Source organism: Chelonia mydas, chromosome 4 (genome assembly GCF_015237465.2).
Source record: "Chelonia mydas isolate rCheMyd1 chromosome 4, rCheMyd1.pri.v2, whole genome shotgun sequence".
Lineage (NCBI taxonomy): Eukaryota > Metazoa > Chordata > Testudines > Cheloniidae > Chelonia > Chelonia mydas.
Genome location: NC_057852.1, coordinates 51198730 through 51216082, shown reverse-complemented (window position 1 = coordinate 51216082; position 17353 = coordinate 51198730). Strand labels below are relative to the sequence as shown.

The 17353-nt window shown below is 40.8% G+C and overlaps 1 protein-coding gene across 2 annotated transcripts in view; it reads left to right on the top strand.

The window, feature by feature from the left end:
• SLC7A11 (solute carrier family 7 member 11) overlaps positions 1-17353 on the top strand; it is an 80458-nt gene that overhangs the window by 24144 nt on the left and 38961 nt on the right. For both annotated transcript variants that reach the window (XM_007063729.4, XM_037897213.2), the window contains exons 5-6: positions 1494-1593; positions 6954-6998. In XM_007063729.4, coding sequence (XP_007063791.1) covers positions 1494-1593; positions 6954-6998 — 145 coding nt within the window. The remainder of the gene's footprint in view (positions 1-1493; positions 1594-6953; positions 6999-17353) is intronic.

The window sequence follows — 17353 nt, the reverse complement described above, 5'->3', positions numbered from 1 at the left end:
TGTGCTTGTCTTTTAAGTAACCCAAGCAGATGCCTGTAGTGCTGTCGTTCATTAGCTCCTTATACGTATAGTTGTGTTGCCTTTAAAATATTTTGTCACCAGGAATATAAAACTGGTGTGTCATAAATATAAACGGAAGGGTAAACATCTTTAAAATACCTCCTGGCCAGAGGAAGAATCCTTTCACCTGTAAAGGGTTAAGAAGCTAGGACAACCTCACTGGCCCCTGACCAAAATGACCAATGAGGAGACAAGATACTTTCAAAAGCTGGGGGGAGGGAAAAACAAAGCCTCTCTCTCTGTCTGTGTGATGCTTTTGCCGGGGACAGAACAGGAATGGAGTCTTAGAATTTAGTAAGTAATCTAGCTAGATATGCGTTAGATTCTGATTACTTTAAATGGCTGAGAAAAGAAGCTGTGCTGAATGGAATGTAGATTCCTGTTTTTGTGTCTTTTTGTAACTTAAGGTTTTGCCTAGAGGGATTCTCTATGTTTTGAATCTGACTACCCTGTAAGGTATTTACCATCCTGATTTTACAGAGGTGATTTTTTTTACTTTTTCTTCTATTAAAATTCTTCTTTTAAGAATCTGAATGCTTTTTCATAGTTCTTGAGATCCAAGGGTTTGGGTCTGTGTTCACCTATGCAAATTGGTGAGGATTTTTATCAAACCTTCCCCAGGAAGGGGGGTGTAAGATTTGGGAGGATTTTGGAGGGAAAGACGTTTCCAGACAGGCTCTTTCCCAATTATATCCCTGTTAGACGTTGGGTGGTGGCAGCAAGAAGTCCAAGGGCAAAAGGTAAAATAGTTTGTACCTTAGGGAAGTTTTAACCTAAGTTGGTAAAAGTAAGCTTAGGAGGTTTTCATGCAGGTCCCCATATCTGTACCCTAGCATTCAGAGTGGGGAAGGAACCTTGACATGGTGAATAAGAGCTTTACTTATGCTTGTCTTCAGGGCTTTTATTATAACCTGCCAGGACCAGCATATGTAAAGTTACTGTTCAGGAACTTGCAAATTGTCCACAATATTACATGTACTTGAGCTTGTCTTCAATATAATCTGCCTTTTGTATTAATCCTTATTCAGTGCTGGTCTTTGGTTTTCCTTTTCTTGTTTTGCTTATGCTGTTGTTATAGTCAAAAATCATTAAAAGCCTTTCTTAAAGAATAATTAGTAGTTCTTACTTATTTTATACGGACACCACTTAACCTCATTACATCTGTGTTGGGTGGTGGGAAGTAGCAAACACCCCGGGGTAAAATAGGGCCCCAAGGCGTGCCTCCTTCCAGATAGTCCCATTGATGTCAACAGCAGAATCCGAAGTCAATTGAACTATCTGGGTGAGTAACTTCTCCATGATGTGATTTTTTTTTTTTGAAGAGGGAAAGGGAGAGTAGATGGTCACAATGCAGTAGTCATGGGTAATTTTTTTTATTGTCTAGTGAATATTTCAGAGGTTATATTTAAGCATCATTTCTATTTCTATTGCAGGAGAAACACAGCACTTTAAAGATGCATTTGCAGGGAATGATGCCAGTGTTATGGGATTACCTCTTGCTTTTTATTCAGGAATGTATGCCTATTCAGGCTGGTAAGTAGTCCAAAGATGTCCACTTGTATTATAGATTGTATGCTGTAACAAAGCCATGTATCTAAGTGTAAAAAATGACTGACATGTCCTGTATCATAGAATCATAGAAGATTAGGGTTGGAAGAGACCTCAGGAGGTCATCTAGTCCAACCCCCTGCTCAAAGCAGGAGCAACCCCAATTAAAACATCTCAGCCAGGGCTTTGTCAAGCAAGGCCTTAAAAATCTCTAAATATGGAGATACCACCACCTCCCTAGGTAACCCATTCCAGTGTTCCACCACCCTTCTAGTGAAATAGTTTTCCCTAATATCCAACCTAGACCTCCCCCATGGCAACTTGAGACCTTTGCTCCTTGTTCTGTCATCAGCCAACACTGAGAACAGCCTAGCTCCATCCTCTTTGGAACCCCCCTTCAGGTAGTTGAAGGCTGCTATCAAATCCCCATCGCTCTTCTCTTCTGCAGACTAAATTAGCCCAGTTCCCTCAGCCGTTCTTCATAAGTAATGTGCCCCTGCCCCTAATAATTTTCATAGCCCTCCGCTGGACTCTCTCCAATTTGTCCACATGCTTTCTGAAATGGGGGGCCCAATATTGGACGCGATACTCTAGATGTAGCCTCACCAGTGCCGAATAGAGGGGAATAATCACTTCCCTTGGTCTGCTGGCAATGCTCCTATGAATGCAGCCAAATATGCCATTAGCCTTCTTGGCAACAAGGGCACACTGTCGACTCATATCCAACTTCTCATCCACTGTAATCCCCAGGCCCTTTTCTGCAGAACTGCCGCTTACCCAGTCAGTCCCCAGCTTGTAGCAGTGCATGAGATTCTTTCATGCTAAGTGCAGGACTCTGCACTTGTCCTTGTTGAACCTCATCAGATTATTTTTGGCCCAATCCTCCAATTTGTCTAGGTCACTCTGGACCCTATTCCTACTCTCCAGTGTATCTACCTCTTCCCCCCAGCTTAGTGTCATCCGCAAACTTGCTGAGCGTGCAATCCATCCCATCATCCAGATCATTAATGAAGATGTTGAACAAAACCGGTCCCAGGACCAACTCCTGGGGCACTCCACTGGATACTGGCTGCCAACTAGACCTGGAGCCATTGATCACTACCCGTTGACCCCGACGATCTAGCCAGCTTTCTATCCACCTTATAATCCATTCATCTAATCCATACATCTTTATCTTGCTGGCAAGAATACTGTGGGAGACCATATCAAAAGCTTTACTAAAGTCACATCCACCACTTTCCCCATCCCACAGAGCTAGTTAACTCATCATAGAAGGCAATCAGGTTGGTCAGGCATGACTTGTCCTTGGTGAATCCAGGTAGACTGTTCCTGATCACCTTCCTCTCCTCCAAGTGCTTCAAAATGGATTCCTTGAGGACCTGCTCCATGATTTTTCCGGGGACTGAGGTGAGGCTCACCAGTTTGTAGTCCCTGGATTCTCCTTCTTCCCTTTTTTAAAGATGGCCACTATATTTGCCTTTTTACAATCTTCTGGGACCTCCCTCGATCGCCATTTCAAAGATAAAGGCCAATGGCTCTGCAATCACATCAGCCAACTCCCTCAGCACTCTAGGATGCATTGCATCTGGTCCCATGGACTTGTGCATGTCCAGCTTTTCTAAATAGTCCTTAACCTGTTCTTTCACCACTGAGGCTGCTCAGCTCCTCCCCACACTGTGCTGCCCAGCGCAGCAGTCTGGGAGCTGACCTTGTCTGTGAAGACTGAGGCAAAAAAAAGCATTGAGTACTTCAGCTTTTTCTGCATCATCTTTCAGTAGGTTGCCTCCCCCATTCAGTAAGGGTCCCACACTTTCCTTGATTTTCTTCTTGTTGGTAACATACCCGTGGAAACCTTTCTTGTTACCCTTCACATCCCTTGCTAGCTGCAACTCCAATTGTACTTTGGCCTTCCTGATTACACCCCTGCATGCTTGAGCAACATTTTTATACTCCTCCCTAGTCATCTGTCCAAGTTTCCACTTCTCGTAAGCTTCCTTTTTGTGTTTAAGCTCACTGAAGATTCCTCTGTTAAGCCAAGCTGGTTGCCTGCCATATTTGCTATTCTTTCTGCACATTAGGATGGTTTGTACCTGTGCTCTCAATAAGGCTTCTTTAAAATACAGCCAGCTCTCCTGGACTCCTTTCCTCCTCACATTAGCCTCTCAGGGGATCATGCCCATCAGTTCCCTGACGGAGTCAAAGTCTGCTTTTCTGAAGTCCAGGGTCCTGGACTCTGTGCTGCTCTCCTTTCTTCCTTTTGTTGGGATCCTGAATTCAACCACCTCATGTATATCTTAGTTTGAATTACGTGATGTATTAAGAGACAGATTCTGCTGGTTTTACTTATGTTCAGTAGTTACTCTGTGGGTAGCCCCATCAAGGAAAGAGAGTATTTTTGCAGAGTAAGGTGAGTAAGCATGGACGAATCTGGCTCAAAATAATTATTGATTTACATTTTTGGCCTCAGGATAGAACTGAAGTGAACAAGGAGGACTATACTTTAATTCTCATAATCTATTTTAATTAAAAGCAAAGCAGGAAAAAACATTCCCTTTGTTAAATATATGGGTAATTGCATGCATAAATACTGTTTTATATGGGCAGTTAAACAATTTGCAAGAGGAATTGTGTTTCCTGTGGACCTCGGTCTCTACTTTTAAGAAAATGTAGCCCAAAAGACAAGTAAAAACTGAGTGCTTAGAAGGGTATATTAATAACTTTAGTTGGGTCACAAAGTAGTGATATAAGACCACTTTGCACTTGTTGACTAGCACCTTACATCATTTTAGTGGGAGTAAAGTACTAGTCGGTGTGAACTATGGTATCAGAATCTGGCTCAAAGTATCTTACTCAGAACTTTCCTCCAAGTTCTCTCTCTCTCTCCGTGTCACTAATGACACTATTGTAGGCTGGAAACAGGTTGGTGTTTTTAGCTTCTTCCTTATAATTTATTTATGCTCTATAGGTGTTCCACATTGTGCAATGTCTATATACTGTGCAGCTGGAGTTTAAAACGTACTGCAATGCACAGACAGGGTTTATTTTGAGAACTGTTTGGAAGCCTTTTTTCCCCCTTTACACACTGCTCACAGGCACTAAAACACTTTGCCTTATACAGAGGATGAGGCTTGAATGATAAGGGTTTGGTTTTTTTTGGAGGTGGGAGGGGTGGCAATGGGTAGAATCAGATATTTGAATTCTTTGCCAGCCTGTAACTCCCCTTTTGTACAAGGGCATTACAAACATGCCCAGTGAATTACTGAACAAAACGCATTCAATTGTGTGGGGGGCACCCTAGAGAATCCACAGGTTCAGAAAATAGAGCTGGCATTTTGAAAGCTGAAAGAAATCTTCCTGATTGTATGAAATCTCTCTTCCCTCCCCCCATCCCTTTCTTTCTTTCTCTCATTTACCTGTGAAATGGACTCTGGCTTAAAATACTCCCCTTAATGATAATTTTTGTTTTATTGCTACTTTTGAAAATCCCTTATTTGGACATTACTCACCCTTGAGGCTGTAAAATAGGTTTTAAAAATATTATCTTTATACCTCTTAGACCTAGGTACCTCCCTTTCCCAACCAAAACACTGAGCTCCTCAAAACGTACATTTAAAATAAAAGTAATCACTTTTTGCCTTGCCTTTCCCAGCTACCAACTTTTAATCCTAGGTCCTTATTTGCCATTTACAAAATTAGTAAACAGAATCAGATCTAACTTTTGCCAGTGCTTCTTCGAAGCTACCTCTCTCTCTTTGTCACTAGCTCAAACTGATAGGTTTAGAGCAGAACAGACCAGAGCACAAAGAGGTATGTCACACACTAGCCTTGCTGGGTTAGTCACATGTGGCTAATTTAATCCAATAAAATAACTGTGAAGAAGCAGGGCAAAATTTGGTGTTGTGACCATAGGTGCTGACTCCGTAGGTGCTCCGTGGCTGGAGCACCATGGGGAAAAATTGCTGTGTGCTCTGCACCCACCGGCAGCTCCCTGCCCCACCCAAGATCACCTCCGCCTCCCCCCATGAGCACGACTTCCCCGCTTCTCCTCCCAGTGCTTGCCGCCGTGAAATAGCTGTTTCAAGACGTAACAAGCTGTGGGAAGGAGGAGCGGGGAGAAGGTGGGGGAGAGGCGGGGGCGGGACGGGGATTTGGGGAAGGAGTCCAATGGGGCAGGGAGGGGTGAAGTTGGGGCAGGGACTCTGGGGAAGGGGTTGGAATGGGGGTGGGGCAGGAGTGGAGTCGGGGCTGGGGGCGGGGAGGCACGAGCACCCACCGGCGCCAGGAGAAGTTGGCGCCTATGGTTGTGACCCAGGTTACTGGCTGAATTTAATACGCGCCCTAAGAGGCAGTAGTAAAATGAAGAGCAAGGATGTTTTATTGGCTATGTCTGGAATTTTATCCTGCATAGAGCAGGAGCGGAGTATTGTGTATATCAGTAGTGGGTGAGAAGCAGGACAAAGAATGTAGGGAAACACAATCTTGCGTTACTGAGAGAGCTGCTGCATGGCCACCAAATTATTTCTGTCTAGTAGCTGGAATGAGAGTTTAGAGATGATCACGTAGCTAACTGCTTTACTAGGTATAAACCAACATCCTTACGTTACTCCCCCCTCCCTTTTTTTACTCTGTGCATTTGCAGGTTAGGGAACAATTACTCAAGAAGTTTGAGACTTACTAGTGCTCAGTGTGTAGGACTATGGCCGCTGCATAGCCTTACGTATGCAGATACACAGCTTTGTCTAGCTCTTACACTGGAGTGCAAAGGCCCCATTGATCATGCAGTGGTCAGTGTCATAGCTTGCAGGATTAATGACCTTGGTTACTGGCTATATACATGACATTAGCCAATACTGGAAAGTTGTAGTTAAAGTCTGAGATGGATTCTTTTGAAATTGCTTCTATTCTGGTTGCTCCAAAGGCCTGGTCAAGGTCACTGATATAACATTTATAAGACATTCTCTCAAATGCAAGCTTAAGGCTAGGGCCTAAGACTGAGATTTATGTGGCGTAAGGGGGATTTTTGGCCACACTTTTTTCAGTATGTGAGCTTGGGAAAAAACCCTAAGTGCAATGTCAGTCCACATTGGCATTGTGTAGGATTTTGTCTGGTGTCGTGTTCTCCTTGATAACTAGCAAGCCAACTTTTCTTCTAAAATGGAAGGAAGGCAGAAGGATAAATAGGTGTGATTTCCTTCCTCGGTATAATTGCAAAGGTAGGTCTCTAAAGAAACTGTGATAATGGGCAGGTCTGTTTACTGAATTAAGAACATCTACATGACTGTTGGAAAATTAATCTAGGATGAAAATGCACTAAAGTTTTGTAAAATTTTTCTCTCATTTTCTAGGTTTTACCTCAATTTTGTTACTGAAGAAGTGGAAAATCCTGAGAAGTAGGTACTTTATTTCCCCCCCTTTCCTTTTAAAAATGATCAGAAAATTAAAATGCTGTAGAAAAAGCAATGATCCCTGGAAACTGCATGCTGGTCAAGTTGCTTTTTCCAGCGGATCTGGTATCTATTTGAATTGCTGTTGCTTGAAGATTTGCTCTTTCTGGCCCTTGGTGACCTCATTGTGCATTCTGCTTTCATATGCAGAGAAAGCAGAAGAGTAAGTAGATCTCCAGAGTTCTGAATCTCACCTTCAGGATATGAATAACTACCAATGGTTTCATTCAGTGGAAGTTATTTGTGTCCTGCTAGGGAGAATCAGGCCCAAGAATGTTTCTGAATGTTATATTATGTGGCAATTTTTCTATTGTTTAAATAGTGATCTAAACAGCTAATTCTACAGTTCAGCAAAAGAATAACTTGATTTAGTCACACAGGGTATATCTACAGAGCAAGTAGCAATCCACTGCTGTGAGTCTCAAAGCTCATGTCTACAGATTTGGACTTGTGGGACTCATGATGCTACAAATAGCTGTGTAGACATTTGGGCTTGGGTTGGAGCTTGGGCTCTGAAGACTAGGGAGGGAGGTGGGCTTCAGTCTCCAGCTTGAACTGCAATTTCTACACAGCTGTTTTTAGCACTGTAGTCTGAGCCCCACAGGCCTGAGTTTGTAGACCCAGGATCTGACACTCGTAGGGTTATCTCTGTAAATGTTATCCATGGAGTAACACAACAAGCAACGTGAGCGTGTGTCAGTCTTTCACAACGAATATGAGCTTGTCGCTCTGGTCACCTGTAAAAAAACTGTATGGATCTCCTTTTGAGTCTTATTGGTTGTCTGCCCCTAATAATTACAAATGAATATGCTCCTTAAAGAAAAAATGGCTAGATTCTGAAAATAAGTCATTTGGCTTCTGAGCTGTGAAAACCTGGGAAAAGCTATGTAAAGATGGTAAAATGGACTCTTGTGGGCTGTATGCTGTCATAAATATAAAGGGAAGGGTAAGCACCTTTCTGTATACAGTGCTATAAAATCCCTCCTGGCCGGAGGCAAAACCCTTTCACCTGTAAAGGGTTAAGAAGCTAAGGTAACCTCGCTGGCACCTGACCCAAAATAACCAATGAGAGGACAAGATGCTTTCAAATCTGGAGGGGGGGGGACAAAGGGTTTTGTCTGTCTGTGTGATGCTTTTGCCAGGAACAGATCAGGAATGCAAGCCTTACAACTCCTGGAAAGTTAGTAAGTAATCTAGCTAGAAAATGCATTAGATTTTTTTTTGTTTAATGGCTTGTAAAATAAGCTGTGCTGGAGGGAATGTATATTCCTGTTTTTGTGTCTTTTTGTAACTTACGGTTTTGCTTAGAGGGATTCTCTGTGTTTTGAATCTGATTACCTTGTAAAACATTTATCATCCTGATTTTACAGAGGTGATTCTTTAACCTTTTCTTTAATTAAAATTCATCTTTTAAGAACCTGATTGATTTTTCATTGTTCTTAAGATCCAAGGGTTTGGGTCTGTGTTCACCTGTACCAATTGGTGAGGATTATTATCAAGTCTTCCCCAGGAAAGGGGGTGTAGGGCTTGGGGGGGGATATTTTGGGGGAAGATGTCTCCAAATGGTTTCTTTCCCTGTTCTTTGTTTAAAAATGCTTGGTGGTGGCAGCATACTGTTCAAGGACAAGGCAAAGTTTGTACCTTGGGGAAGTTTTTAACCTAAGCTGGTAAGAATAAGCTTAGGGGGTCTTTCATGCAGGTCCCCACATCTGTACTCTAGAGTTCAGCGTGGGGAAGGAACCTTGACATATGCGCGCGTGTGTGTGTATGTGTGTATACACATACAACACACACACATATTCATCAGAAAAGTATAATCTTGTGAGAAAGAATGAGAGAATTCTACATTTCTTTTGGTGGGGGAAAAGAACCTTTTTCTAGCAGTTTTTTTGTTTTGTTTATTTGTTATTAGTCTTATTGCTTATGTTCAAGTGTCTGGAATGCTACAGTAAGTCCTGGGGAGATGGATTAGTGGGCAGAGTGCAGGTGAGGTGGTCAAGGGTTTGTATTCGACACTATTCCTCTCCTGGCTCTAAGTTATATGGCTATTATCAATATAGATGAGGTGTTATTTTAAAAATGCACATGTGCACGCACACAAAATCCCCACCAGACTTTCCACACAGTTAAATCTCTTTGAGAACTTGCACACTGAAGAATATATTGTAATTAAACAATATTACTAATTATTTTTGTTATGGATAATTTTGGAACTGTCCTGCTTCTGTTTAGGTCAGCACAAGTTTTTTGCGATTGGGTTAAATGAGTGTGAGATCAGGTATTATGTATTTCTGAGCATATTGCTGCTCTGCTGGTTAGAACGTAAGGGACACTATTCTTTCTTTAAAAGTACAAATAAAAATAATATTACATCCCACAGAGTATACATATAGTGGGCTAGATCCTTATCTGCAGCTGAGGTGTACTCAGTACAACTTGGGAAGAGGGGAGCATGAAGGTGGCTTTAAGGCTGCCCCAGGTATACCCCCTTTCTCATGGGAACATCCAGTGCGGGATTCCCCTTAGGTATGGAGAATATTTAGAGAGCTGGTTAAGGTGGTATTGTGGCTGCTTTGCACAGCTGGAGCAGACCAAAGAATTGTGGAGATCTGTATTGTTTCAGAACTCTGATAGTCCAGCTGATTTGATGTGTTCCATTAAAAGATAGTTTCAGAAAAAGGGGCTCAGCTTTACATGTGTAGGGTTGCTTCCTCCATGCTACAAAGCTGCTGAAGCATCAGTTTATCACTCTTCCTAGTCAGGGTGCTTTTTGCATGGGAGATAAAGGAAGGTTTACTGTGTTTACTGTGCATCTGATGGCACATTCTCCACATGAATGTAGAAGTACATAAGAAAAAGACAAGGGTTTCCAATGCATTATTTAATAACTATCAAAACACAATTGGACTAAACAAATTATTACGTGCTATGCTGAATGCAGCTTTTTAGACTCCATTAAACAGTCCTGAAACAGAAGTAATTAAACAATGGATGTTTTTTTTAAATTCGCATGCTGCATGAAGGCTGGATTGTAAAGATGCTGCTTGCTGTTAAGCATACTGAGAGGAATTCTGCATCTGAAATTTCTCCAGAGATAGAGTAGAAAGATACCATTGCCTAGATATTGTGGCAAAAAAAAAGGGGGGGGGGGCTTTTGAAGATAGCTTTGACTAATATTAATAGGGGCTAACTCAACAGCCCCTAAAATAATGGGAGTGTTTCCATTGACTTCAATGAGCATTGAGTCTCAGGCCCCTAAACAGCAGCTGGTGACGGGTATTTGTCAGGCCATGCTGTTATTTATAAAGTCTTCGAGCTGTGATGCTGACATTGCTTAGAATCCTTTCCATCAGTGTTATGTTAAAGATCACACATAGTATGTCAGTGTTGGAGTGGTATTACATGATGGGATTTAAACAAAAACTAAGGGTGGTGCCTTGAGCTGGTTAACATTTGTGACTCCTCCAGGTGTGTAATTTGTAATATATTTGTAAATGGCTGTAGATGTAAATTACTTCAGAAGCAAGGAAGTTTGCGGTGATTCCTTCTGTGTTGTGATGTGCCAAGGTAAATGTTTGCTTCAGAATCAGTCACAGTTGTGCATTTCTAGGTGTGGCAGAGCATGTAAAATAACTGGCAGCTGGTACTTGGGTGAATGATCAGCTGATTCTCAAACAGTGTCAACCAGCCTTCTGCCAGCCTGCAACAAAATGTGCCTAAAGAGTTTTGTGGAGAATTTAACTAATTACATCACTAGGAATAGGGAGATGTTAGGGCACCTACCGTCCTTATAACAAAGCTGTCAAATGCCCATATTTGGTGCATAGTCCCCTTTTCACTGGCTCATCCTATGAATCCCTCTCCATATCTGCATTATGAAGTGAGTGGAAGGGACCAATACTTTAGAGTCCATGCTAAAGAGCACAGGGAGATGCAGACAGCTGCTTGATTGTCTTCTAGATTATAAACTCTTCAGGGCATAGGTTGTCTTGTCTTCTGTGTCAGGTACAGGACCAGGAACATTATTGGGGTGTATCAAATATATTAGAAAATTCTATGTAATAATTAACAAATAACTCCAAAACGTGCCACCCCACAGCTCCTCCAGCTGGGAACTGTGTGTGTACGAGACAGTCTGCAATTGGTTGTGCATGGTTAAGCCCACTGCACCCACACAAACCCCCTTAAAGTCAGCAGGAATTTGTGCAGGGGCAGCTTTCTGCACTCAGGCAACAAATTGCAGGATCAGGCCCTTAAACAGGTTAAATCCTCTGAGCCTGAGGCACTCAGATACCAAGTTGATGTAAAAACCTAGATAGAAGTGATAGAGAATACACAGATACTGAATAGGAGGGGGGAAAGATACTTGAAGCTACAGAAGACACAGTGGAAGAGAAAATAAACCAAAAGAAAATGCGTGATAATCCTTTTTTTACTTTTTAAAACTGAAAATACTATTGGCCTTGGGATGGAGGAGGATTGAGTCCCACTTCAGACACGGTATATACCCCTTATTTTACTTTGAAAAGTGCATTTAAAGATTTAAGGATAGGTGTGTTTTTTATTTCCTAGTGAAACTCTGTTAATTACCTTATGCTCAAGCCTGGAGTTTCATTCTTTATTTGTTGTAAGCACAAGTGTAAAGAGCAAAGCCCCTAGTGTACTAATGGGACCTGAAGTAACATGGAGGTTAATGATAGCTTCATGCATACTCTGAGGTCACAGTGTTCAGCTGCTTAACTATGCATTTTTTTAATAACTTGAAATAATTTTGTTAACCAAGAATATTTGGAATTGCAGTGAAATCCTTTCTTTTTCTGCAGTGTAAAATTAACTTCTACATATATGTAGTGGGTCAATAAGGATTCTTATTCAAGATAAAAATATTTGAATAACCCTAAAAGTAAAACTTCATTAAAAATTACATCATGCAACCATGCCATCTGCAGCTGTGTTCTCTTCATTTTTTCATACATGATAAGGATCAGGCCTTGTCAGGACTGAAAAACCGGTTAATGAGCTAACAACCGGTACTCTGAAAGCAAGCAAGCTTGTTACTTTAAAAATGACAGAGGAAGCAGTATCAGAAAGTAAAATGTAGAGGCCTGGAATTTGGGCACATTGAACCTTCAGATTAATCTCATATATGGTCTTCAGGTTTATTCTGTGCTTTGCGCTAACTTATACCGCCTCATAGTCTTTGGCCAAGACCTTAACTACAGATATCCATCCCTTCATTGTCGCTCTTCAGCAAGGACTGGATTTCAGGATCAGAACCCTAGTTTGTAAAGAACGTTTAGGAGCCCTTGGGATGAAAGATGTTATAGAAATTATCAGTCTGTATTTGCATTAGAGTTGTGCCTTGAGGGCCCAATCAAGATCAGATCTCCACTCAGTCAGGTACTGCACAAACAGATAGTAGGTTGGGAGATGGTCCCTGTTCAGAATTGTTGATAGTTTAAAACCCCAATCCTGCATTACATATATATGTAAGCGGACTGCTGAGCCTGCACGAATCACAGTGCAAGATTAGAGTATAAATGGTAAAGACAGAAGAAAGTATTATTCCCATTTTACAGATGGGAATCTGACTCAGTCATTAACCACTTGCTCAAGGTCAAACAGGAAGACTGTGGTGTAGCTGAAAATTAAATCCAGATCTCCTGAGTCACAATCTAGTTTTAACCACAAAACCATCCTTTCTCTTTGGAAATATACGTTGTTGTTTGTTATCATTGTTATATTTTAAAAAACAAATCTACTGCAATGGTATCCAATATTAGCAGCATCAAATGATGAAGAAAAGAAGACATTTGGTTAGTGTCCTGATGTGTAACAATATGTGAAGTTGGTAAAATCCCTGGAAGCATATATATTAGGAAACTTCTATGCTCTAAAATGGCACAATTAGCCATTGTGATTAACTATATTTGGCATACTTCTTTTTTTAAGGGTCATTTTGTTGCAAATATTCTGTTTCTGTTTGTAATATAACTTTGGTTCAACACGGGCAATCTATCATTGTTTAAAAAGTTACACAGTGCAAAGGATGTATTATTGAGATGTATAGTGTTTGTAAGCCTGCTCTCAGATTGATAAATCATGTCTTGTGCTGTGGAAAAGCCAAGAAATGAATTGCTTTGCTATGACCTTGGGGTCTGAGATTAGTCAGTTTGTCTATTAGACTTTTCCAGTGTTCTTTTCACTTCACTTATTCCTTCTTTTCTAAGGAGCCAAGAAGCAGTAGACTTATAGCAAGTTACCAAGGCTTGATATTATCAGTCATTTTGAAAAAGCAGGGTACCAAAATGCTTTGTATAATCTTGGTTTTGTATTGGGTTTAAATAATTTGAGTGTCATGTTTAATTAATATATGGTCTGCATCCAATTTGTATTAATTAACACTTGAATGTCACACCTAGCATCAAGGAAAACTGAAAGGGGAAAAACTGTCCTGGAAATTTTTCAAAAATGTCTGAGTATGTGATGGACGCAGATGAATGAAACGAGAGAGGTCTCAAAAGTGTGTGTGTGAAATTACAACACGTGTGGTTTGTGGCCTTTTAATATTTGACATGGCACAGTGTGATGCTCCAAAATGTCAATGTAAGTCAATAACTTGAATCACGCTGTCACCAACAAGTCAATACCCTTGGTGGCTTGTGGGCAGCAGGGTTCAAACCCAGAAGTTCTGAATCTAAAAGTATAAGTCTCTACTACTTGAGCTAGAAAATGCAGCTGTTACTGCAAAGCTGTAGCAGATCCATTAACCTCTCTCTGTGGCATAACCACAAGAGAGAAAGAGAGACAACAACACTGTGTAAGTCTGGGTTACATGGAGCACCCACAATTCCAATTGACTTCCATGTGAGTTGTTCATGCGCAACATCTATGAAAATGAGGTACCTAAAATGGAGTTTTTCAGTTTAAAAATGTTGGCTTTAAGCTCTTTGTTCCTCAGTTTATAGAGCTGTGAAATGGGGATAATATCTTACTTCATGTAGGTTTTAAAAGGTTTAGAGCCTGATTTGAAGCCCATCAAATCAATCTCTTAATGCATTAATGTTTGTAAAGTTTGTAATGTTTGTAATGTTTGCTTTGAGATCTTCAGATGAAAAATGAATAGTAGTACAAAGCATTATATTTATAAACTAGCTGCTACTTCTAGGTTTGAAAAGTTTGGTTTTTGAAAAGTTGTGTTCAAATAATTTATAAAGTTTATTCACAAGGAGATGGCTCCTCCTTTATGCACTTTAAGGCCCTGATCCTAGACTTGTGTTCAGTGATGTAAGTTGGGTGACTCATAGTCCATGTAGCCACATGTGTGAATCTTTGCAGGATTGGGTCGTAGGACTGTGGATGCAATGGATGCAATTTTCTTTTCTAGTAAAATACAGCAGAGCTATTCTCAAACTGCAGTTAGGCAGCTCTATTTTTTCCCCTCTCTTTGGAAGTTTGTACCCAGATTAATATATCCTGCACAAAGGAACACAGTTACTGTACCTTGGGATCAAAATCCTTCTTGCATTAGTCTGCTTCAGATAAGCATAAAAGATACATTTGGCTCCAAGTCAATTTGTTCATGTACGGCCAAAGTGCCAAATAAGTGGTACAGAAATTATAGGATTATATTGTAATATTTTATCATGAGGTAATCAAAGGTGACCTGTATTAATCTTTCAAATGCTTTACAAAGCCCAGTGGATGGTGTGAATTTATAAGGTGTCCAGCTACCCTCCAGTAAAAACTGAAGGGCAATTTTATATTTTCCTTCATTTTTCCTCAGTATACTTTTTTGTGTCTTGTGACATTTTGTTTCGGAATCTTTATTCTTTATCTCAGAATCATTGAGAAAAAACAAATATTTCTACATCATGTTTTTCTCGAAATTATATTTCTAAAATTTCACGTAGAGCCCTAGAATAAATAATGCAAGGTGATCAGGACCTTAAACTCCCATCAACTTCTGCAGAACTTTGAGATGCTGCTCCTGATTCGATGCCCATTGAAATACCTGGATTCCTGGAAAGTCTCCAATTTACTTCAGTGAGCTTTGGATCAGATCCATAGTCTGCAGCATAACTCACTTCCTATAGCTTCATTAAAGGGGCACTTTTGTGCAAAAATGATACATAATAATCATATACTGAGCTAAGCTGTACCAAGAGCTCTGAACTGAGAGAGATACTAAATTGTGGTTCAGATACTTCCTGCCTTTCTGACTCCAGATGATATCCAGAGGTAGGACCTCTAACTCATTTGCTGCTAACAGAGATAGAAGCTGAAGGGGTGGTCTGCTGTTGTCTTTAAGATTACAATGCTATTTTATCCATGAAGAGTCTGGAAAATTGAAGTAATGGTTTCACAATCAAATCTTCATGTACCTGTAACTCGTTAACTAGTAAGAGAATCTGCTGATCATGGCAAACAAAGCAGATGAATTTAACTGGTGGAATTTCCTGCCTAGAAAGTAAACATTGGTTTTGCTCCTGATGAAGCCTCTGAAAATGCATACAACTAAATGACACATGCATGTAATTCAGTCATGGACTAGGTATTTATCATGATTGCTTGAGGTGAGAGAGTTGGTTTGCCAGTCTGAGAATCTGTCTTGCTAAAGTGAACTTTCCTGTACCTTGGCACATTTGCTGAGAGTGTTGGCTGGCCCCATACAGCTAAAATTATGTTTGCATTTGCATTATATCGACCAATTTTTAGGTCTTCCTAAATTACCTATAAATTCCTTTCTGAAACTTGGCCTTTCATTCCTAGAAATCTGTTCAGCTCTTTGAAAATTGAGAGTGCAATTAAAAGAAAAAATCCTGACTCATTTCAGGTGCTTTTCATAGCTTCTGAAGCTCCAGAATGCTTTCATTTTTGGACTAAATGGCCTGACTGTTGTTAGTTTAAAATGCAGGCCAGTTAAGACTTTGGGACATTTTTAAAAAAAGCAGCTGAAAAACAACAGTGATTGTGTTTTGCAGTTTGCGGCCCATATGCATGAATTGTGACAAGGACTGATCGTACTCCTTATGGCTCAGATGTGAGGAGTTCTAAGGAGAACCTTTGACATCCCTACCTCTCACATGGGTGATTTGAGGTGGGGAAACAGGGCAGCTGCAAGTGGAGGCTACCTAAAGGAAAGAGCAGAAAAGGCTGAAAGCTGGAATGGCCTTGTATTCTAAGTTGCTTTGTTCTTGTTTAGTATCCTTTTTGTATTAATAAAGCAGCTCAGTGGAAAGGGACTTGAATTGAACCATAGTTTGAGGCTTTATTTTATGTGTCCTGGCTGAACTATCTGCCCACTGGCTTGAATATATATCGGTGGAATATTTCTCCGGTTCCATGCTCATCTAGGCATTTGAATAATTTTCTGGTGAAAGTATCTGTTCCATTCTGTTGAGTCAGTTAAAAATGCCTTTCGACATATTCAGAGTTGGGCTGCCTGGTCATCTTAATCCTCCTGCTACAAACATTTGCCCATTGCAGCTGACTAGGGTTCTCAGAACACTTTGTGGCCTGGCATAATGTGAGATACGATACCTATTATCTACAACATGATAAATTAAGGATGCAAACTCAGCCCTCTAACTCTGAATTCCCTTGCTTTTATCTGTTTAATGCAAAGCCTTGATATTATGGGACAAATCCTGCTCTCTGCTCTGTGGCTGTAGCAGAGCCCACTGCACTGAGGTGTTGCCAGTTTGGGAGAGGTCAGAGGCAGAATTTGGGGAGCACAGTTTGCGTCATGCAGTTCAGCTCCTGTGGGCCCAGAACATGTGTACAAAAAAGTTTTTTCGGTTTGGAAAGCAATTCCTCCACCTCGGCTATTATGACACATACACATGATAGTGATATGAGTCCATCTGAAGGTGATGTGCTGGGAGAGAGCAGGGACAATGAATCACTATATGAATGCCCCTGTCATTGTCTCCCCTCGAGTAGAGTGCAGGCAGCATAAAGGCAGTCTCAGGGCCACAGTACAGGCTGCAGTTCGGTGGAGGATGATTCTTCTTCCTTACCCCATGAAAAACCCCAGCTGCTGGGTCAGTGCACTGCTTTCCAGGATTTGTCCCTTTGTGTGTATATTTAAATACTGCACATTTAGAAACTGATCAGCCCAATAATTATTAGTTCAAACTGTAACATCTGTGATGGTTAATCGCTTCTGCATGGCTTTTCTCTTTTCCTCCAGTTTTCCCACTCATTTTTACAGCTGGTTCAGAAACATGCACAGAGAGTCATTTCCCATGCCATGGGAAATAGAAATTATCTCTAGCTGCATCTTAAGGCATTAGTAA